The sequence below is a fragment of the Schistocerca cancellata genome, chromosome 1 (assembly GCF_023864275.1).
Source record: "Schistocerca cancellata isolate TAMUIC-IGC-003103 chromosome 1, iqSchCanc2.1, whole genome shotgun sequence".
Taxonomy (NCBI): domain Eukaryota; kingdom Metazoa; phylum Arthropoda; class Insecta; order Orthoptera; family Acrididae; genus Schistocerca; species Schistocerca cancellata.
Genome location: NC_064626.1, coordinates 901832763 through 901857662, shown reverse-complemented (window position 1 = coordinate 901857662; position 24900 = coordinate 901832763). Strand labels below are relative to the sequence as shown.

The following is a 24900-nucleotide window of genomic DNA, read 5'->3' as shown; positions in this document are numbered from 1 at the left end:
ACGTTAAAAAAAAATCAACATTATATGTGAAAACTTAGCTTCTCTTGCAGCTTATTAATCTATAGGTAGTGGAGAGTGGGCGTGGTAATTACGACGAAAAATAATCACTCTCACTTCCATCACTTACTATGAATACTTTTATTCTCGCAGTGTATACACAATGCATGTGGCATAGAGCGCATACTACAGAGAAATGATCTAAAAAAGATACAGTTGTTCTCACTGCAGTAGGGTAGCGATGTTATTTGGGGGGTGAGCCAGTGGTTCGATGTCCCCACAAATCTGAGAGACCAATATTATGTATGAAAGCATTGCTTTTCTTGTAGCAACACTATGTATATCTTTCAAAACCATTAACTTTTCCTATTTGTTTGTTCACACTACTTAACGGTGATGTTGCTGCTGGCTGACTACATCACGTATCCTATCCTCTGAATATCTGCTGTCATTAGCTGGCGAGATTAAGTGATATGAGCTGTAACTGGCTTACAAAAGTGTATCCCAATCTCGATTTCAATGCTTCGGAAAGTAACATGCTGTATTTGGTGAAATTCACATTTATACTTTCGTTGCTGAACATCAAAGATCTTTCCAAAATGTGTCCCCCCTCTGAGTTTTGTTTTCTAAAATGCCAATACATTCATCACCGGTGTATATTTATAGTTCCAAGGGAAAGTACACTGTCACTTAACATTGAAAAATTGTATTTTCATCCAGGAGAAAATGTATTTTTTAACTGGGAAATCTGGGGAAAATGTGGGATTTTTTTCCCTTGTCTGCATATTCACCCTGAATAAGCAAAACTTGGGGGACTCAGAAATTGCATTTCACCATCGATAAGTCTCTTCACTCTCAACGGGTGACTGTGTAGTGTGCATTGTCCAGTCATGGAATAATTGGTGCTATATTCCTTGATAGCACGATGACTACCGAACGGTACAGGACGGTTTTGGAAAATGATTTCATTCTCAGTATCCAAAATGACCCTGATTTCAACAAGATGATGATCATGCAAGACGGAGCTCGACTCTATCGAAGTAGGAGGGTGTTTGATGTCCTGGAGGAGTACTTTGGGGACCACATTTTGGCTCCGGGCTACTCAGAAGCCACTGGCATGGGCCTCAATTGGCCGCCATATTCTCCGGATCTGAACACATGCAGTTCCTTTTTCTGGAGCTATATTAAAGACAAGGTGCACAGCAATAATTCCAAAAGCATTGCTGAGATGAAGACAGCCATTCCAGAGGTCATCGACAGCATCGATTTTCCAACACTTCAGCGGGTCATGAAGAATTTTGCTATTCATCTGTGTCACATTATCACAAATGATAGTAGGCATATCGAACATGTCATAACCTAAATCCGAATATCTGTAGTGACGTTTATGTGTTGAATGAAGTGCATGCACACCATAATTTGTAAATAATTTACGTTTTTTTCATATAGTTCAACAATTGTCATAAGGAGGAGAAAATATTATTAAGTCAATGGGCTAATGTGACTATACCATCTATACACACAATGACATGAGTTACATTGTACTGGTTTCACTCAGGTCTAAAGATGGCCATAGTTGTCCAAAATTAATTACCTGGTCAATATATTTCTATTATCCATGACTGGATTTATAACAAAACTCAGATGAGGCAATTTAAAGTTGACTTAGAGAATCCTTCATATTTCCAACTAATCACTGTACGTCCTCCTATTTCATACAGTGATGTTTTCCATATTTGCATAGAACATAAAGTGTTGCTGGACTTATCAGTCTGCCTTACAATGATCTGGTACATCTAAGAACAATCAAAAACAGTGGAAGAACATTGTACCAGTGTTACTATTAACACAAGCCAAAATCAAGCTTTCATCTAGTATTGTGTTATCAAAGGTCAGTTGCAACATGAACCCACAACATACAAATGTTCTTTCTCAGTGTGAGAACTAAGATACAGACTATACAAAACACATGACACTGCACCACATCAGCAGTGATTCCAGCAAAGTCGCAGCATCTCAAAAATAACATAATAAAATTATCCTAAATCCTTTTACTGGGATTTGATCCTGATTAAGTTTGCCAGATTTGTGACAGTTGGAGACCTTGATCCCAAATTCAAAACCTGAATGGGGAATATGTTAATATTATCAACCTGCAAGATTTCCAATGTGCAGTTTCTCATTCATTGTACATATATCAGGAAAGATAGTGAAAAATCTCACTCTAAATATTATCAAGTATTTTATTGTTGTAGTCCCGTTTTTCAGAAGTTGTGAAATACTGTTAAAAATATATATTATGTCAAATGTTGAAAGTATTAACCATACAACAGAGCAACAGCTCTCTAGTCCCATATTATCTCTTCTGGAACTGTTGGTTTGTTCGTCATGGAGGAAAAGAGGATAGGTCTGTGAGGTTGGGAACGGTGTCCAAATCTTCACTAGTTGAGATATAACCGCCCCGGACGGGAGGGAGGGGGGGGGGGGTGTTATCATAGATAGTATTGTGTGCCACACCTGTTCAAGGATTATAGGACACTTTATAATGTAAATATAGGTTGAGAAATGAGAAGCGGAATCAATTATGCAATTAAAAATTACAAGAAAAGCAAAAAGGAGATCGGGTCGAAAGAAAACAAGGAGGGGGGCACTTAATAAAAAAAGTTAAACTAAACAAGAAGAATAAGAAGAAGAGGAAAAAGTGGGGTAGAAGGCAAATGGAAAAAAGAGAGAAATAGAGTACAAAAATAATACTGTAAGGGATCACTAACAATGAAAAAATATAAATACACTAATGTTGAGGAGGGGAGCTGGTTTCTTGATGTTAGATAGGTCTAGAATGATGGTGGGATAGGAGAACATGTTGGAAAGCAACTTCCAAACTCCAGGGTTCAGGGAAACCAGTGCTGTGTGGGAGGGTATGAATAGTCCATCTATTATAAAAAGCACTTGGGTTCATTGAGTCATACTGTAGTACATAGTCATCAGTTGGGTACTAGATGCCCTCTAAGTGAAAAGTTTTTGTACATCCTTTCATGAGCTCAGGGAGTTCAGTGGTTGCCATTCTGTTATAAAATTCCTGCTGTACACATGTTAGTTGGTAAATGTCATACTGTAGATGCTTTCACAAGTTTGTTTGCCTTTGATCTTGTAGGGTTTATCACTGGCAGAGTGGAGTAACTGGTAGTGCTTGTGTGCATGCTGTAGGTTTTACATCAGACACTGTTGCAAAGGTAGGAACCGAGAGGTAGGGATTAATGTCTGAGAAGTTAGGAAGGTTAAAAGGATGACAGAAGGGCACAGGAGATCTTGCAGGGAGGATATTTGGTCAAAGATGATCTTATGTCAGGGCTTAACTAGAGAAAATGATGGCCTTGATGGGATAATATATTGGGCTTTGACGACTGGATTACAAGAAGGTCACGTATCAGTTTTTTCGTAGAGGCAGCCATATGTGTCAGATGATGAGAGGAGGACACTGACTGGGGATTTGTTTGTGGACAAGACAAGTGGGGCAGTTGCAGGAGAGGAAAACTTGAGAAAAGTTTTTGGTATATGTGTTAAGGTATTCAGCTGTATATTGTCATGGGGACCAGTTGAATTTTTGCTGCAAAGGAAATTTAAATGTTTTAGGAACTGAAGAGTTTTCTTTTCCATGAGCCCAGACCACAAAGATGTGATTAATAAATCTTTCTGAAGGCTAGCTTCTGGGTGTTGAGAAGTGCTCCTTCCCTGCTGCCCAGAAAGGTTTAATTGGATGAGATGATACTAGTTCTCCACACTGGTGCTCCTATCTATTCATTTGGCCTCTAACAGTATTATCCATATACCACACACACATTGTCTCTTAGCCATAGAACACTACCTCTCCTAACACCCACCTAATAGTCGCTGTAATATTTCATTTATCATTACCATGGCAATTTTTTTCATACCATCAACTGCTTCACTTTCAAAGACATAATTTGCTAATAAACCAGGAGGACTACTATGGGAACCTGGATCTAAAACTTTTCAAGGACTGGGATATAAGGGTCTTTCCTCAACACTTTGAAGCCACCTCCACTATAGTGGTACAGACTTGATGATTGTTTGTTGTGTGAACTCACAATAAAGATGAACTACTCTATTTTATGCAGTTGCTCAACTACTTAACCCTAACTGAAATTAACCTGGTTCTTTTCCAGCAGCCAACATGAAACCAACCAATAAACAACAATACTTACTATTCAACAGTTGTCACCCCTTCAGCATCAAATCGTCTGTTTCCTATAGCCTACGCATACATGCCAAACATATGGATATCACAATACCAACAACAACAACCTCTCACAGCAGCTAACTCACATTTCTTGTCCACAAACAAGTCACCTATGTAGTCTTCGCCCCCTCCCCATCCCGCACTCTGCATCAACCCCCCCCCCCCCCCCTCCCCCGCTCCTCCCAACTAATACAGTTCAGATCTTCGGAAAATTGCAGACCTTTGTCCACCAGTATCATCCAGGCGTCATATTCCTCAGTACATTACTCCATCGAGGCTATGAGTTTTACTCCATTGAGGCTATGAGTTTATCAAATCAAGATCTGAAATGAAATTGTTTCTCCCTAATATCTTCCTCATGCCATCCACTTGCTCCTCTCTTTGCCCTCCAAATCCATTGTTACTTATTTTGAGAGCTTATGACATTCAAAGACAATTATTTCAACATACTCCAGCATGGTGCTCACCCTTAAGAGTAGTTTACATGGAAATACTAGATTGTGAAATTGGACAGTTAAATTAGTAGTGGCAGAATTTTGCTTGCCTGTTTCAAATCCACACTCCAGAAGCAACTTCATCCACTTAAGAATGATGTAAAAAAATTTATAGATCTTTATAAGAAGTTTCAATATGCATTAAAGGATTAAGATACTGAATATGAGAAGGATTATTGTCAGAATTGAAGCTGCAGGTCACATTGTGTTTATTTTGGCAATTGAAGATGCTCATTCATCTCTACAGTATGTATTTTTTTCATTAACTTCACATTTTATGCATTGGGTAACTTCCATATTTGCTTGTATCGAAGCTGGCTATTTCTTCAGTATCTTCAGGATGGCTTCATGTTGACCTCGGAGCATCTAAAGCACTTCCCAACTGCAGGTCTGACCTTATTATTTCTTCCAGAATGTATTTCACTCAGTAACCCTGACATTGTCATTCATACTATGAAGAATTCTCACATCTGCAATATTGTGCCACATGTTATTCTTGTAATGAATATCATTAACGTCTCGCAAGCACCTATGCGTAGCATAACTACTCGAAAAACAAAATTTTCATTTTTCCACTTCATGTCACATATATTGAGTTGTCTATAATCTAAAAGCACACAAAACTGTCAGTTTCCTGTCATAAATAGTGGAAAGCCCTGAAACTGAATAGTTTCAATGACGACTTTCACCACTGCATGCCATGTGTGCACTGTTGCTGGCAGCATGATTTCAAACCTGAGTTTTTCAATGTACTGTCTCTGTGTAAACTACGCCGGTTCCTACCCCTGCATTTGTCCGTGCTGTAAAACCTGCTGCATGCACTCACTTACTTCAGCCCTTAAACTGGTTAATCCTGTTAGATCAAAGGCAGAGCAACAAGTGAAACCACACATGTTGTTTACCAGCTAATATGCTCACTGCACGGCTTTTTGTATAAGAATAACCACCCCTAAACTGAGTAGGTGTTTGTACGCAGCATTGGCTACCTTGGGGATAGAAAATGCTCAGTTGCTGAGCCTGCTTTACAGCTCAGCCCTGTGGATCTGAGTGCCAGCTATGTTCCGTGGGCCACTATTTTCCATTTCATAATGGTTGATGTTCGACTTAGAGCTCATATTCTGTTTACATCTCATCATGAACATCAATATATTGTACCATGTCAGAATTTTGGAAATGTCTACTTTTATTTGGTCTATGAATATAACATTTTAGTTGAAAAGAGAGCAACATGCATGATATAGTTTAGAGAAACCGTACTTTTATGAGCATTTTTTGGCGAGTGTCAGCTTTGTGGCACCAACGGAGCCAGCCCACAATTAGGAGAAAAATTTCTGTTGCATGGTTTAAAGACTCAACCTTTTTCTGTATTTTAAGCAGATTTTCGTTATTTTCTGATTAGTCGTCCCATCATTATAATGTCACATACAACACACTTTCTTTGAGCCTCATGCTGTTGTAGCTGTTGCGGCAGAAAAAGCACAGTTGTAAAGTATGAACTTTTGTTGGTTACATTGTATGTCATTACATATGAATACTTCACCTGTGTTTGTCAGTTATGAGTTTGTAAAAGAGTCATGTTAGTAGCTGCATTCTCTGTGAGGCTGTTGTGGAGCGTAGTTATACCAGCAAGCTGTCATGTTGTAATGCACAATAAGCACCTATCCACCAACAAAGAATAACAACTTCATACTATCATTCCAATACAGCATTGCCAGGTTCACTCGCTGTTGCAATAAAATGGGAAATTGTAAGTGGTGAACACTTGATATACAAGCAACTCTCAATAAAGAAATGATGAAATGTACTGTCCATTTTATGTACAGTAAATAAAAATCTATTAGCGTGAATAAATTTTGGAGGAAAGAATGGTTACTGAAATCAATCTGCCTTAATTAGTTTGCTGCTGGTTGATGTCTTGCTGCCGCTGCTGCTGCAGCTGTCTATTTGCATCAACAGTAATATGTTGCTATATCAAGAGAGTCCACCTTCATAGCTGAGTGATCAGCATGGCGGAATGCCATTCAAGGGACCCAGGTTCAATTCCTGGCTGAGTTAGAGGTTTTATATGTTCAGAGACTGGGTGTTGTTGTGTCTTCATCCTCATTGACACACAAGTCACCAAAGTGGTGCCAACCATGCAACCGGTCTACCCAACATGAGGGCCTACCCACACGCACATTTCATTTCATGCCAAGATAATGAGCTCTTTGTGCTTAAATGTTTTCTAGTTTGTGCACGTGATTCACTGAATTTCTCCAGACGCTATGGAGAGCACTTTCCAGAGTGAGTCACACAACTGTAAAGTATCATTTATCTTAAAATTCTTGTTCTCCTTTGCTACTTTGTTCTGGAGAAAGAACCAGATATGTTTTATGGCATTGAATTCACAGTATGCCACAGGCAACCACAGAAGTTTAATATCCTTGTCCACTGAGCACAATACACTTTCCAACATATATTCTTGTGATGTGAAGTGCAGTTGCATTTGCTCCAGTAGGCCTGCTTTAGTAAATTCCTCGTGTAACATGGCGTTAGATGGAAACTCAGTATCATTGCTTTCCAACCATTCAGCAATAGAATCCTCCCCCCATATCATAGACAAATTTCGTGATACTGGATTTATCATTGTGTGATATGGTACTTGATCTATAACTAGCTTCTAGTGTCTGGCATTCAGCTCAGAATGGTAATCTGCACCTCTTTTTTGCCCAACAAAACATAAGTCAACATCTTCCATGAACTGATCTTCATTCCCAATGTGGCAAATTATAATCCTTTTTCCAGACCCAGACACTTTGAATTCCTCTTTTTCAGCTATTCCACTCTTGAACAATGCCTCCGTGATAATTGTCTACTTTTTGATGCATAAGGCATTTATTGTTCCTGCTTTCCAGACCACCTAGAATGATTTGCATCACACCAATGGTCATTATTTTTATAAATAGTCCATCCAGTGTTTCACAAAAGTCTTATTTTCCATAAGAACTCATCTCTTCTCCCAGGTACTTGCTTATTTTCTATCAGCCTATTTTTATTTATTTATTTATTTTTTTTTTTTATTTTATTTTATTTTTTTTTTTGTAGAACTTTTTGTATCTGAAGCCAAATTTCCGAATAGCACACCAAAATGATGCTTCGCCTATATGAGGAAAGTTTTCCACTTCAACTTTTCCAATGCGGCTGCTCCTGTTGAAAATTGCTTTTCACATAGAAGTTATGTACTGTCCTTCTTAAAACTCCCTTTGTAAAATCATCCTGTGTAGATATCTGTTGCCTGCCAGAACACACATTTTTGGTGATACAAGATATGATATTTCTGTATATTCTCTTGACATTTGCTTCAAATTACTTTCACTGGCCACCTATAATGACATCAATGTCGACAGGACATAAAACCCTAATCTTCCTTCCTTCCTTCCGTCCTTCCTTCCACTAATATCGAGACATTAAGAATTTCTCCTTACTGGCTGTGATAAGGAACTGCTTGGGTGCTGTTCTTTTTTAGCCTCAGAGTAAGCGCACACACAGATCGCAGTGGGATTTCCGCTACTCTGTAAATGATGCACGATTCCACACAAGTACAAAGGGACTATTTATACCATGAAGACTGTCACACATAAGTACACAACAATGAATGACAGATGCAAATAAATTAAACATGTGATATTAGTGCTTTATACAGATTTATGTACATAAAAGCGTAACAGTTGTGAAATGCAGCAACAGAGCCAGTGTTTACACTTGTCATGTGTTTCATTTGTATCGTCATTAGGCAAATTGCGGCATTCTACATCTACCATTATTATGGTAAAGTGACTAATTGGGAAGCAACAGAAGTCTGCCTGTAAGTAGAAAATGGTCGTATCTTTGGCTGTGCAAAGGAAATTGTCAACATAATTACAGTCTAGCTTCTGTGACTGTCCAAGTAGGCACTCAACAAAAAAAAAGGGTCAAAAAGTGTGCCTTCCCTAAAATATTCCTGCATATGCACCCCATTTTGAAATAAAATATAATATTTAACACCAAAAAAAGTAAACATTTCCACAATTCCAGCAAGATGCAGCACATGTTTGTTATGAGATGTAATCATAAAAGGGATCAAACATTATGAAATGAAATGGATAGTAGTTCCCAGGAACTCAAGAAACATGGAACACCACACAGTATTTCATTCTGCCACCTAATTACACATTCTTCATTTCTCTCCTTTCTTCCCATTCCCCCCTTTCTCCCTTATTTTTTCCCTTTTTATCTTTGTTTTTACTTTTTTACCCCCCCCCCCCCCTCTCTCTCTCTCTCTCTCTCTCTCTCTCTCTCTCTCTCTCTCTCTCTCTCTCTCTCTCTCTCACACACACACACACACACACACACACACACACAGAGAGAGAGAGAGAGAGAGAGAGAGAGAGAGAGAGAGAGAGAGAGGGGGGGGGGACTGTGCAGTCCATCCTCAACTGTCTTTAATTTTGATACCAACCCAGTTTTTGTTAAATAAACATGCTGCTTATTTTTCCAAATACTAGCATTTGTGAGCTGTTGCCTTAGGGTGAATACTAACCTCCTTTCATTGGTGACATACCAACCCAGTGGTTGTTAAATAAACCTGCTGCTTGTTCCTCCAAATACAGCATTTGTCAGCTGTTGACTTAAAATGAATACTAACCTTCTTTCATTGGTGACACAGGCATCAATGTCTATTTTGATCACCCACATCAAAAGAAATCACTTTTGCGGCATCACTTAATGTAAGTATAAAAGCCTTAAAATAAATCCAGAATGTCATAAGTATTCTACACTTACTGCATACTCTGCAAACTACTGTGAAGTACTTGGAGAAAGGGCACTTCCTACTTATTAGTGCTTCTTTACTTTCCGTTCTCATATGGTGTGTGGGAAGAATGGTTTTTTAAGTGGCTGTGTCCGCAGTAATTGGTGAAATCTTGTCTGTGGTGCCCTTATAAGATTGATACATAGATGGCTTTAGGGTATTCCTCACTTAATGCTGGTTCTCAAAACTTCTTCAGAAGGCTTTTGCAGGGTTGTTGGTGTGTGTCTTCAAGCATATGTCATTTCAAATTCTTCAGCCTCTCTGTGATGCTCTCTTATGAGTCAACAAATCTGAGACAATACCATTTCCCTTCTTTGTATGCATTCAATATCTCCTGATGGTGCTCTTTGTTTGGGTCCTACACCCTTCAGAAATATTCTAGGATAGGTTGCATATGTGTTTTGTAAGCAATCCCCTCTCTAGATTTATTGAATTTTCCCAGTATGCAACAAGTTTATTGCAGTCTACCACTTGCTTCACCCCTGACTGAGACTATGTGGTCATCATTTTGTATCCTTACAAATTAATTCCTGGTAGTTGTAGGAGTTGAATGATTCCAATTGTAACTCATTAATACCACAGTCATAGGATACTAAATTTATTTATTTAATGAAGTCCATATTTTCAAATATGTGAACTTTTGAAAGTGAGTCGCAAACTTTGCATCACTTTGACATCTTATCAGGACATAACTGAATATTTGTGCAGCTTCTTCAGAAAGTATTTCATTACAGATAACTGCATCAACTGGGAAATGTCTGAGAGTACTTTTAAAATTGTGTGCCAGGTCATTAATATGGAACATGGAAAGTGTGGATCACATCATACTTCCCGGAGGGCATGTCTGAAGTTACTTCTACATTTGCCAGTGAATATCTTTCCAAGTTAACATGCCACTTCATCACTACCAATAAGTTCATGCAGGAAAAGTACTTCATAAAATCAGGCACATGTGATTATACACAGTGCCATTAAATTTATGTTTGAATGGGCAAAAAAAGGAAGCAGGTGCATCATAAAAAGAATAAAGGAGGAGTGGTAAAATGGTAACAAGTACTTCACAAGTCTTCAATTCATCAGGAAAGAGTGGATGAAGAAGAAGGAAAATTTTGTATTTAGGTAACACCAGCAACGTGCCCCAGCTTCGCACAAGTAAAATTAAGTATGTACAGCCGGATGACTTGTCCCACTTAGTGTTAATAAATGATATACATACAAATGTTCCTTACAAATGAGTCTTATCTGTTATTAAAAATGATATCAAAATCCTCACAGTAGATCCCAAGATTAGCCTTCACGTGCAGACAGAAAATTGCAGTGGAGGGCTTTAACGTATAATACGTAAAGATATGTGTAGGTTCGGTCAAGTTTTGCTGTTCACATCATCTGTTTACTTGAATGCTTTTCATGCCAGATTCCGCCACTTCTGGCAAGTGTTAGCTCCCACTATTGCCATGAAATGTCACTCCCAACATTAATTAAATATGGAACAGATAACAATACATACTAGTTCCCGAGACTAGCTTTCATGTATAGATACAAAAATGATGCAGGGTACTTAAATTTAATAGTGTATATAGATTGACAAACAATTTATCAGAGAGCTAACACCGAATTATCATGTGGCACTTATTCTTTATTTCACATTGTCAGTTTTTCAGCAAGTGACATCCACTACGCTACATTTTTTATCCATTTTTTGTTTAATGAGATTTCCTTCTGGCATCATGTGGTCAGACCTTTTTTTTTTTTTTTTGCTTGGGTTGATATTTTTTATGCAACTATTTCCTTTTTGTTACTCTAGTGAGAAACTGTTGACTTCAAAGATCTGTATTTTTCAAATTATTGATCATACCGACCTAATATGTCAATACAGTTGTTTGAGTTATAGATTTGTGTGTAGATCTCAGATGTTGAACTGCACTCCCCCTATTTCATGGTGGCTGTTCACAGTGAAGCTGCCACCATTCCCCTACTGCTGCATCTACACAGGTGTGACCAAGTTCTTTCATGTGCACCCTACCCCATATTATCAGTAAGCATTGGTGTGCTACCAAGTCAAATTATTTTCAGAAGTTAACAAATACTGCATCTACCTGACAGCCATGGTCCTTGGCTTTCAGGATGTCAAATCAAAAATGTATAAGTCTGTTTTTGCTTGACCTGTTTTTGGTATAGTTTGCTGGTTGGTGTGGAGGATGCATTGTGTTCAAAGTATCTTATTATATTTGGACTGAGAATATGTGCTCAGAAACTACAGCAAATGGATGTCAAAGACATTGGATGGAAGTTTTGTAATTCACTTCTGCTGGCCTTCTTGTGGAGGAGTGTGACCAATGCTTTCTTCAACTTCTGGGCTCTTTTTTTTTCAGTGATCTACAGTATATTGTGATTAAAAGAGAGGCTAAGTTTGCAGCAAATTCTATATAGATTCTGAAGGGGATTCCCATAGGCCTTAGAGATATTTTCAATTTTAACAAATTTAGCCATTTTTCAGTGCCAATCACTTACACTAATATCTATGTTACTCATCTTTACAGTGGTGTGAGAATTAAACTGGAGCAATACTTCTGGACTTTGCAAAACAGTATTTGAAAATCATAGTGAGCATTTCTGATTTTACTTTGTTACTCACAATTTCAGTTCCTGTGTCATCTGCGAGTTCCAAGACACTAATTTTAGTGCCGTTGACAGACTTGACGTATGACCAGAATTTATTTAAGATTTTTAAAAGGTCATTTGATAAGATGGTTCTTTCGTAGATATTATAGGCTACGCGCATTTCATTCTGGGTTTTTCTCATTTAATCCAGGTATTCTATTGCTTTCGTCCATTAGGGGCATACTGCACACACATTCATTATGAATACACCAATAGTTCACTTAATAAAATCAATTTCTCTTGCTGATATTCATATTGCTGTCTCACAAGATCTATTATACTTGTTTCATTAAAATAATTATATTAATTAAAATTTTAAATATATGTAGGCCATTTGTTAATGTTTGTTCTGACATAATTTGTTTTGCAGTTATATTTTTACTATTAAACAGGAATTTTTGCCAGGTTGCAGAATCTCCCTCGCCAGAAATAAAGCCTGCTTTGTTCGGGCTGCTGCATGCTGTAATGATGCACAAATGGCAATATTTCTATAACACGCCTCTTCTTCAAGCACTTAATCAAAATGCTGGGTCAGAACATATTGACAACAGAGAACAATTGATTTCTATTCTTAGAGCATATGGGCAGTCATTGCTGCAACCAGATATTAATATTTTTGGCCAGAACCTGAAAAGTCTTGAGCAAATAAACATCAAATGGAAACTTTACCATAGAGTGAGTACAATATTTTCTACAAAACATTTATTTTATTTATAAATTAACAGTAAATCCCCACTCACAATGTAGAAGAGTCATTGAGAGAGAGAGAGAGACAGAGACAGAGAGAGAGTGTTAGTTGTAGTTGTAGTTGTTGTTGCTGTAGTAGTAGTAGTAGTAGTAGTAGTAGTAGTAGTAGTCCTTTTTGTGTATTTGTTTGCTGCTGTTAGTATGTTTTCAATAAAGGATACACTCAGTAGATAACATCAGCAGAAGATACTTTTTAGTTGCCCTTTCGTGTGTGAGGTTTTTTTTTTTTTTTTTTTTTTTTTTTTATACCAAAAAGTTCAATATTTGTGCATGCTTTTGGTCACAGCAACATGCATTTATGGACTAGTATCAAGTTTTGTAGCTTTCCACTCATTTCTGTAACTTTTTTTGAAGACTGCTGCAAATTTATTTTAATAATTAATCTGTATTTAGGGAATACACTTCATCCTCATGTCATGTTTTCTTGTGCTGTCATCACAGACTCTGTAACATGTCAGAAGTGTGCATACATCAGTGTAATTGTTACACATTTTCTGAATAGTCATTAAATATTAAAATAAATTTACAGCAGTCTTTGAAAAAGTTTTGTACAGACACATGTACATACTGTATATTAGGGGCAGTCAAACAAGAACAAGACAAATGGAAAAAAGTACGTAAATTGTTTATTATTTCAAAAGCAATCCCCAAAAATTTTAATAAATTTATACCACTGTGAGGCAAAATGGTCAATGTCTTCTTGGAAAAATGTTTCCAGTTGCCTGTGGAACCGTGATTGTACCCAGGCACACACTTCTTTATCTGAAGCAAACTGATGACCGCCACTGTCTTTCTTCAGGGTTCCAAAAATATTCAAATCACTTGGGGAGAGATCGGAATGGTATGGAGGACGTGTGAGGGCTTCCCAGTGAAACTTCTTCAGCATGGTCAGAACAACACGTGGACAGTTCCAGATAAAATTTTGTTTTGCCACCATGATATATTAACACTATAACATAGGAATATGTGATACCCCTATAACAGTGGGAAAATTCATCTGAACCGTAATGAGATTTGTCTTAAATTCCCAATGCACTTGAAGTGAGACCAATAATTTTCCATTAACTTGTAAGTCATGTACACATTTCAATCAGAGCCTTACTTCAGAGTTCAGAGACATTCACGTTACCATTATGGTTACAAAACATTGCATGTCTATCCAGAAATGTGATCTGTTTCCAGCAATTCTTCATTTATTTAACTTGTTTGTTTCTAAAAACTGAAGTCTCATATCAAGCATATTTTGGTACTTTTCATACACATCATTCACATTTCTCACAGTTGTTCATTTCAAAAATCAAACAATGGAAAACCCAGGATGGATTGTAACAATATTGTGAGAAGGAAAGTTGCTACTCGGCATATAGCAGAGTTGCTGAATTGGAGACAGCTCATTTCCTCCTCCCCCACACTCTGCCCCCCCCCTTCCATATCCATCTCAACCTGCCCCCAGCCATGCTCATTGGCACGTGTCGCCCCATCAATAAACTTAAATAAAGCAGGCCGATACTACTCCCACAACATTGCTGTCATGCAGGCTACACATTAGGCACTTAAAAATCATTTACTTGCCCCTGACGTACAGCCCTCCATGCAGAGAAGGGTGATAAAGCAGGCTGGTACACTGCAACACATCATGCCAACTGAGGGCGTAAAAGCTGTTTCTTGTCCCTGACATGTAGGCTGCCTACAAAGCAGGTTGATGTGGCAGGCTGATAATGTTCCCACACAACATGTCTGTCATACAGGGTAGCCGATACGCTGGTGGCTGGGATAAACATCTTTTGGCTGGTACCTCCACTCTGTTGGAGCTAGGTAGAAACTCCACAACGCTGATAATCAGGAGGCCTGCTGTTTCTGTGCCAAATTTTGTTGGGGCCACTCCAGAGGTTTTATCAGGTATCTCCCACAAGAGGTCATAGTTGAATACTTATGAATCCTTTGAATGACGACGATCATGCCACACTTTGTGCTGTTACAGAAGGTAACAGTTTCTGTTCTCCTCTTCCCTATTCTTCACTCTCTTCTTCTTTATGATGCCGTGTGATGAGAATAATGACATTCTACTTTACATGGTACACTGTTAAGGTGCACTGTGGCTTATCAGTCCAGCATGATGGTGGAATGTAAGTTTTATTGGTCTTCATCATGCAATTGTGGATTTTTCAGTACGTCTTGTTCATTGTAACCACTAATAGCATTTCTCCGGATGAAGTTCCTTGGCAAGCTTGAAGGGCTGTGAAGTAGTTTTCTGTTGTCATATTCCTTCCTCAGTGTAGAGACGCTCCAGTGAGGAGAGGGGATGCTGACGGACCCCCAGTGGCTGCTTATCTGGTTGGCCTGCCTCCTTACCAAGGTTCACCTTCCTCCTTACCAAGGTATGGTAATACATTGCAAATGTACTGGCATGCTACACCTGCAGCTATCTAAAACTCGAGTCTGTGTTGGTCAGATTTGTTTAGAATAAACTAGGTAAATCTAGACCTTGCTTTGCTTCAAAGTAAGTGTTCATAATAGTAATATTTCCACCAGGGCAGTAATAGCAGCTTTGCATGAACTTCTCATGAAAGCTAAGGAATTTGACAAGTACATGGAATCTTTTTTAATCCTGATAAAATTAGGTACCCAAGAACTCGAGTAATGGTCATCCAAGAAATCATGTTTAACACAAAGAGCGTCTCTAACTATGTGATACCAATCACTGCATCCAGTTTCTGCAATGATACAATCGAATTCATGTTTTTTAGTTCATTCTGAGCATCTGTAAAAATGTTGGAAGGCACTGATGACTGATTCATCCACTTGGTCGCAGGAATATTCAGTGGGCTGTCCTCTCTCCTTCAGGACATTCAAAGCAGCCCTTCTTCCGGATGACAGCATTTGAGCAGCTTTCCATTTCATTCTGTCTTTAGCTGCCATCTTCACTGTTGTGCCAGTTTATTCCTGAGATTAATGTGGAAAAAAAAGAGATGGAGAGGCATCTACATTCAGTAATTTCTCCTTAGTCTTGCTGTCTCCATTACCAGCTGTCTCTGGCAAAGAGTCCCATCGGAATCCGATATGTCACTTTTTGGTTAAGTATCAGAGATCTCCAGAATATGCAAAATATCTTTATTTGTATGGCCACACAGACACAAAGTAATGGAAAAGACCTACCACATACAAAACACACTATCTACCTGAATAGGCGAATAACAGCAGTAACTGACTGAGATGTTACAATGTCCAGCACTGAATGTCTCCATCGTAGCACATACCATCATTTCAGACAGCAATATTTGAGTGGAGCAAAATGCAGCAATAATAATACCTTTTTAGTTACGAAAAGCAATGTTCTAAAAAAAAGTGTGGCACCAGGGGTCAATTGACCCCCTCTGCTAGTCTAGATATACTCTATGATATTTCCATGAAATCATGAAAATTCAGGAAATTGAAGTCCAATATAGTAAAAAATAGAAGACGTGAGGGAAAGTCATGAAGTTTAGGAGAGAATAGAAACAGTATTGATTTTTAAAACATTTCACATTTATTCTTCAGTCTCAGTTGCACTTTTTTTAACTGCAAGACAAGTTTTGATCTCCCTGGATCATAGTCAGATGTGTATAATTTCATTAGTAACTTCTCGTGTTTGTGTCAGAATCTCTGTGAGTACTCTGATAAGAGGTTCTGACATAGACATGGTGGGTTGCTGACACAACTAAAGGTCATCCAGAGATATAAAAACATCTCGTGTATTTAAAAATGTGAACTGAGGCTGAGGAATAAATGAAAATTGTTTTAAATATATTAAAATATGAATTCTTTGTTGTGGAGAAAAGGGTTGAGAGATGATATTGACCCTTTTTGCTGTTTGTAAAGGTTCATTCTACATCTGTTTTATTAATAAACTATACATCTGCTATGTAGTAGTCGTCAAACTCTCAGCTAGATGAAATCATTTTAAATCTTGATTAAATGCCAACATCTACTAAATCAGTATTCTGATAACTTGGAGCTAGATTCGGACCATATTCCTCATTGACCATACATCGGACAATAGATTAATCATTTTATTATGATGATCGTTCCTTCTAAGGACAAAGTTGGTGACAGAAATTTAATGAGAAAATCCTGCCACAGCGAAAACCGCCTTTGCTTTTATGATTGCCAGTCCAATTCACTTATCACATCCATAACACTCTCTCCTGTACTTTGTGATAATACAAAATGAGCTGCCCTTCTTTGAACTTTTTTGATGTCCGTGATCAATCGTATCTCATGCGGATCCCACACTGCACAGCAGTACTTGAGAAGAGGGCAGACAAGTGTAGTGTAAGCAGTCTCTTTTGTAGACCTGTTGTGTTTTCTAAGTATTCTGCCAAGAAATCACATTCTTTCCACACAACAGTATCTATGTGGCTGTTGCAATTTAAGTTACTTGTAATTTTAAAACCTAGGTATTTAGCTGAATTTACAGCCTTTAGAGTTGTGTGATTTATCACGTAACTGACATTTCTTGGATTCCTTGTAGTACTGATGTGGATGGCTTCACACATTTCATTATTTAGAGTCAATTGCCACTTTTCACACCATACAGATATCTTGTCTAAATTGTTTTGCAATTTGTTTTGATCATCTAATGGTCAATAACAGCATTATCTGCAAACAATCTACTTGGGGCTGCCCAGATTGTCCTTTAAATCATTTATACAGATTAGCAACAGCAGAAGGCCTATAATGCTTCCTTGGTGAATGTCAGATATCACTTCTGTTTTACTTTTTTATTATTTATTTTATTTTACATTTCTAGTTCTATAGGACCAAAGTGAGGAGCAAATCTCCCTGGCTATGGAATGTGTCTGTACATGAAATTACAACAGAAAAGTAGTAATAGAAAAAATAAAATGTTTATAAATACTAAAAAGACAAAAAAACTATAGGTTCATGTACATAGAATTGACAATGTAACGTGGGAATTAGCTTACTTTTCAAGGAACTCCTTGATAGAATAGAAGTGACCAATGGGGAAATTCTTTAGTTCATACTCGAAACCACCTGGATTAACTGCTAAGATATTTGAATTCTTGTGGTAGCTTATTGAAAGTGGATGCAGCAGAATACTACATGTCGTTCTGTACAACAGTCAAGAAAGTGCGATCCAAATGCAGACTGGAATTCTGCATACTATTAACTGAATGAAAGCTGCTAATTCTTGGAAATAAGCTGATATTGTTAACAAGAAATGACATTAAATAATGTATTTATTGAGAGCCCAGTGTCAGAATACCTGCCTGTTTCTGAGTTAGAAATACCCTTTGAGAATGGGAAGATTTACCATAAAATATAATGCCATATGTCATAAGCAAATGAAAATAAGCAAAGTAGACCACTTTTCATGTCAAACTATTGCTTCTCCTCAGCAGACATGCATGCCAATTGTCAGCCAAGCCCGGCCAGCCCATCCTACGCCTACTTCTTCAGTGACTCCTTTGACCGGTAGCATGGGGTGTGTCCCTCATCTCTGCTACAAAGAGCTGTTTCCTAAGGAAACTACTCCAGATTCGATCTATCATTGTAAGTTTCATAATCTTTGCATGGAACTTTGCAATAGTGCCCTTGTGTACACTGATTGCTCTTGGACTGACTGTGGTATTGAGTTTGGCTTCATTATTGGCACCGAGGATTTTCAGTATCGGCTTCCAGGACACTACTCGGTGTTTACAGGAGACCTCTTCACCCTGTATCAGGCCAAGCAGTACATCCAGTGACATAGGCTTTTCAATTGTGTGATTTGTTCCAAATCTTTTAGTGCCCTTCAGAGCATCTGTGTGCTATACGCAGTCCATCCCTTAGTGCAATGGGTCCTAGAAAATGTCCACTTGCTTACTCTTGAGGGAGCCACCGTGATGTCCGTTACATTTGACGATTGTGTAGCTGTCAGTCAGCAGGTGGTGTCACTTTTGCATCACTACTGGTCTTCTCTTCATGGGAACAAGTTCCGTGGAATTAAACCTCTCCCAGCTGCTTGGCTGACCTTGTCTTGACTCTCTCACTGTGAGGAGATCGTTTTAGCTTGGTTGCGTATCGGGCACTCTTGTTTTAGCCATCAGAATTTGTTGTGATCCCCCACCACTTTGTGCTCATTGTCATCAAATTTTGATGGTTCACCATTTCCTTCTCAAATGCCCTTTTTTTTAACCACTTACATTCTAATGCACATTTCCCTTCTGAGTTACAGGCAATTTTAGCAAACTACATGGTCCTGTCGACAGCATTTTACTTTTATCCGTTGTAGTAACATGGCAAAGGATATGTAATCTAAAGTTTGGGACCTCTGTTGTCTCTATGGCATATTTTGTGGACCTTCCTCAAAGAGGTAGTCCTTGTTTTTAGCTCTCTTTCCTATCATTGACTGGGCTTAATGTGTAGTTACTTTTAACCCCTTACTTGTATTAGTGTTCTAAGGTTCTGACGTGGACGCATATGGCCTTAGTTGTTTTTGCTCCCCAGAACAAAACAAATGACAGTTTACTATCTCTCTGAACACCTAGAAATCCGAACTGTTCAATCTCACTAGTCATATGCCCATTCTTTGTAATTATAATGTCAGGTTTTGTTGAATTGTGTATTAGAAAGTGTAAAAATTGAATCTTATTGTGATTTAGTATTGCTGTATTTTCTACAAGCCATGAACTTACATCTTGAACTGCACTATTTGAAAAAATACCAATGCTGCACGCAACATCTTTTACTACCAAGCTAGTGTCATCAGCAAGCAGATATTTTAGAATCACCTGTAATACTAGAAGGCATATCATTTATATAAATAAAATACAGGAGTGGCCCCAGCACTTATCCCTGGGTTCCCCACATCTAACGGTGCCCCACTCGGACATCACATCATAGCCATTATCAATACGGTTGAGAATGACCTTTTGCTGTCTGTTCTTAAAGTAAGAGGTGAACCAGTTGTGAGTTATCCCCATATTCTATAATGGTCCATCTTCCGGAACAATATTTTGTGATCAACACATTCAAACGCCTTAGTTAAATAAAAAGGATGCCTAGCATTTGAAACCTTTTATTTAATCCATCCAATACCTCACTGAGAAAAGAGAATATAGCATTCTTAGTTGTTACACAACTTCTAAAACCAAACTGTACATTTGACAGCAAATTATGTGAAATGAAATGATCAATTATCCTTACATACATAGCCTTTTCAATAACTTTAGCAAACATTGACGGCATAGAATTAGGTCTAAAATTGTCTACATTATCCCTTTCTGCCTTTTTATAAAGTGGCTTTACTACTGAGTATTTGAATTGTTCAGGAAACTGACCATTCTTAAAGCAAAAATTACAAATATGGCTAAGTACAGGGCTAAAATGTGCAGCACAGTACTTCAGTATTGTGCTGGATACTCCATCATATCTATGAGTCATTAGTCTTCAGTGATTTAACCATCAACTCATTCTCCCCCTTGTCAGTACCACAGAAGTGCATTTCGGATGTCAGTCTCAGACAGCCATTTTTCAAGAAAGAGTTATATGATTTCCTGTAGAAACTAAGTTATTATTTAATTTACCAGTTATGTTCAGAAACCGATTATTAGATACTTCACAAATATCTGACTTATCAGTAACAGAAATATTTTTACTGCATACTGACTTTATATCCTCGACCTTGTGCTGCTGACCAGACACTTCCTTCACCACTGAGCCATATAGTTTTAATTTTATCCGGTGAATGAGCTGTCCTATGACTTTCTGTCAGTTACTACGAACTGTGATCTTTCTGACAGGAAATTGTGAATCTAGTCACACAACCGAGCTGATACTCAGTATGCATACTGGTTGGTTAGAAGGTGCTTGTGAGGAATGGTGTTAAAAGCCTTCTGAAAGTCTAAAAACATGGAATTACCAGAATGATATTTTCACTCTGCAGCGGAGTGTGCGCTGATATGAAACTTCCTGGCAGATTAAAACTGTGTGCTGACTGAGACTTGAACTCGGGACCTTTGCCTTTTGCGGGCAAATGCTCTACCATCTGAGCTACCGAAGCACGACTCACGCCCGTTACTCACAGCTTTACTTCTGCCAGTACCTTGTCTCCTACCTTCCAAACTTTACAGAAGCTCTTCTGCGAACCTTGCAGAACTAGCACTCCTGAAAGGAGTGCAAGGTTTGCAGGAGAGCTTCTGTAAAGTTTGGAAGGTAGGAGACAAGGTACTGGCAGAAGTAAAGCTGTGAGTAACGGGCGTGAGTCGTGCTTCGGTAGCTCAGATGGTAGTGCATTTGCCCGCGAAAGGCAAAGGTCCCGAGTCCGAGTCTCGGTCAGGCACACAGTTTTAATCTGCCAGGAAGTTTCAACATGGAATTAGTTTGATATCCCGTGTTTATGACACTCATTACTTCATGAGAAAAGGAGCTAGTTTCTTCTTCATGTGATGTGTTTTCTTCCATGGAAGACTTGTTCCTGCAAGTTCTAATGCTTTGCCTTGTCAGGACTGTTAAATATGCAACAGTGTACAGAGCTACAGATTTCAAGAACTTTTCCATTTCCTCATCAGGATTAATGAGAAATTCATGTTAATAATGAGCCTTAAATCATTTTATGAGGCACTGACACATTGACTGAGTTAATACTGATGTGGTTTTTGAGCGAAGAAGGTTTTTGAGCAAAGACAATGTTTTCATTATTTCATCTTTTGACTGCAACATATCATTGGTTGTATGACCCAGACAGTGACCAAGGATTAGTTCAGTTCCTTCAGCTTAATAAGTGATTGCAGGTGCTTTCACTGATGAAGCACAAAGCCACTTCATGGGGATTTCACATTTCATCCAAGATGTGAACTGTAATGATGGCATGTTAAATGTGCTCAAAACATCTCAGGCTTTTATTTTTGCCTATACAAAGAGGTTCAGTTTATGACTATGTGATTTATTTGTGGCAAGGAGAAAGATAATTCTGTCTCTCTTCATTTTGAATTGCAGCTTACTTCTTGAGTTTTTTACATTTAGAGTTCTGGCTGGAAGCATGCAAGTTGAACTCTTGATTATAACTTAAATGTTCATCAATTATCACTCAGTGTAAAATTTCAAGAAATTGTGAAGAATAGTGACCATTGGAAGGCCCAGCTTCTCCTCCTATTTTCATTTGGCTCATTCTGTACTGACATTCCCACTTTAATACTATCTCTCAGAGGTAATGAAGTCTTTGTTGCCACGTAAATCAATTGAAATTTTGTGACTTGAGCTTTAATCATTGTTACTGCAACATCATAACAATTGCAGAAAATTATAGATGCTGAATGAATGAACCATCATCATCATCATCATGATTTTGCTCATTTCAACTGTTGTCAACCGTTTTTTCATAGTCATTTTGTTGACTGCTTCACAATGTTAAACATGACACATGTATTCAGGTTTCTGTCTAGCAACCATTCTCGATAATAAGAAAGACCAATGGTTGAGTTTATTTGCCCATATTCCTCACGGTTATTGTTTTCGAGGCTTGAAGGTTGCAGTGGTAAATGATATTACAGAGACCTGCAAACTGTAATTAGATTCTTACACCATGTTATATCTGAATCCGCAGTGTATTGGACTACGGTATATCAGGGTTTAACTGAATAATTTTTGTTGTTTCATATTTTTAATTTGTGTGTTACTTGTGTAATTTTAGTTAGAAGATGTGTGTTTCATTAGTGAATTGAATGTGTTTTGCACCTGTGTTTCTGACATGAACACAATTAGGTTGCACTAATGCCTGTTGGAAATGTCTTTCTGCAGAGTATCTTCCAGGAAGAGTTGCTGGGGCAGTTTTTGACAGTATTATTTCATTCACTTATACACAAATCTCATGCTTTGCTGGAAGAAGAAATTACAACAGCAATGTACAACATGGCATCTGTAAATTTTACTGCCTTCTACAGTGAATATCTCCCCAGGTTTCTGCAGTCTACCGAGGGTTTGGATAATGATCAAAAGGAGATTTTACAAAGAAATTTCAGGCAAGAAGTGGTAAGCATAGAATTATGAAAGTTCCATATTCTCCCTCTTTCCACCCTCCTACCCCGTCTCGTCATTCTCCTCCTCCCCCCCCCCCCCCCCCGGCCGCGCCACCCCTCTCGCCCCACCTCCTCCGCCCCCCCCCCTCATCACTGTATCCCACACAACCCCATCCACATCCCCCCCCCCCCAATTACTGCATCCCCACCTCATCCCGACGCACTACATCCCCTTAGCATACCCTATCCCTCTTTCCTCTGCATATGTGCAACATTCTTACTTTATTTGGGTTAAAAAACCTGTTCATCATGTATAAGGATAAATTGATTAGTCCCTATTAGGCTGCTGTTGTAAGAGTTATTCAAGTTGTTGTATTTTATTTTCATGCAGGACCTTCCATCGTTTACCCAGAACGTGCAGAGATTGGTAAATGATCTACGATGTTACAGGCTGTGTAATAGCAGTCTTCCTGGGGGCAGTGTAAAACTCTGAACTTTATAGTGTACAGTCATATAAATGGCTTTAGCTTTGCAATGTAAAGTGGACCAATATATGTAACTTTTTATATTCTTCATAAGGCTTTTGTGAATTTTTATATTGCTAATGATGATTAGGATGAAAGTCCTGAATCAAAAAGATTGTCTTATTACATATTTTGCTGTTATTAAACTTCTTATAGAAGAAGAATGGTGCAGATTTTCTTATTTTGTATAGTTGTGTATTGTTCACAGTTATAAAATAGAAATCTGAAAGAAGCAGTGAGTTTTAATTGTTACTCTGGCACCTTCCTCTGGGGGGGTGTGTGTGTGTGTGTGTGTGTGTGTGTGTGTGTGTGTGTGTGTGTGTGTTTTATGGATTTCCTGAAGATAATGAAGGTTTTACAACCAATAAAAGGAGCTCTGCTACAATTAATTCATTGCTGTTTGTATCATATATCTATTGCAAGTTGCTCTTGTAACTCCAAACATAGTGGTGTTGGAGGTTCAGATCTTCATTATATTTTCGGGAGCTACTCTGGTTTAACGACTTGAGAGAGGTAAGTTGCTTGATAGTCATGTAAACAACTCGTTATGGTAAACAACATGGACATGAATATAAGCCTCTGATACCCATGTAAACGGAAGCATAAAGGATGTGAGACATAGCATTGTGACACAAAAGCTTCTGAACTCTTGCAGCCCCGTATTGACTCATTGATTGTAGTCTATGATTACATTTAATGATTTCCTCTATATTGTCTCTCTTGAAGCAAGGTTTGGAGTCAGTTTCTCTTCCCTGCTCCACTCATAGCAATACTATACAGTGTGTCTACAACAAGAAGACACATGTTGGCAACTGTCAGGAACACAAGGTAAGAGTACCTGTGAATTGAACATTCAGACTGAAACTCTCCCAAGTGGTTTAGATGTTATTGATCACCCAAGCACCGAATAGCAGCCTAATAAATGAGTTACACTGACTGTGTCCTAAGGATAAGGGTCTGATCAGCTAACACTGTTGTGAGTGTTTTCTGTATCAGTCTTTCAGCTGCTGAATAATGAATTAACAAAGTCAATAATGTTCTAGTGTAACAATAATCACTATGGTGTTCCATTGTAATTAAGTGTTACATTCTTGATTTTACACAAATGTGATGCAGGTACTCCCTTCACCTTAGAATTTAATGATGGTTATACTACTCACAGGTCTCTCTTTGATATCTTCACACGCTGTAGCATTAATTAGCAAAACGACACCACAGTCCTTGCTGAAGACCAATTGTAGGTGGTCAGCACAGTTGACACGAAATGCGTAATCATGGTACAATGTAGATACTTATTTAAACACTTCAAAGTAAACTCTTATATCACGATCAGTAAATTGCTGAAGGTCAACCTGTGGCATCGGGAACACACTCAGTTGACAGAATGTAT

At 38.2% G+C, this 24900-nt stretch overlaps 1 protein-coding gene across 2 annotated transcripts in view; it reads left to right on the top strand.

The window, feature by feature from the left end:
• LOC126190902 (exportin-6-B) overlaps nucleotides 1–23742 on the top strand; it is a 348598-nt gene extending 324856 nt beyond the window's left edge. For both annotated transcript variants that reach the window (XM_049931537.1, XM_049931530.1), the window contains exons 17-19: nucleotides 12647–12916; nucleotides 22769–22999; nucleotides 23378–23742. In XM_049931537.1, coding sequence (XP_049787494.1) covers nucleotides 12647–12916; nucleotides 22769–22999; nucleotides 23378–23479 — 603 coding nt within the window. In that variant the 3' untranslated portion in view covers nucleotides 23480–23742. The remainder of the gene's footprint in view (nucleotides 1–12646; nucleotides 12917–22768; nucleotides 23000–23377) is intronic.
• Nucleotides 23743–24900: the final 1158 nt, after the last annotated feature.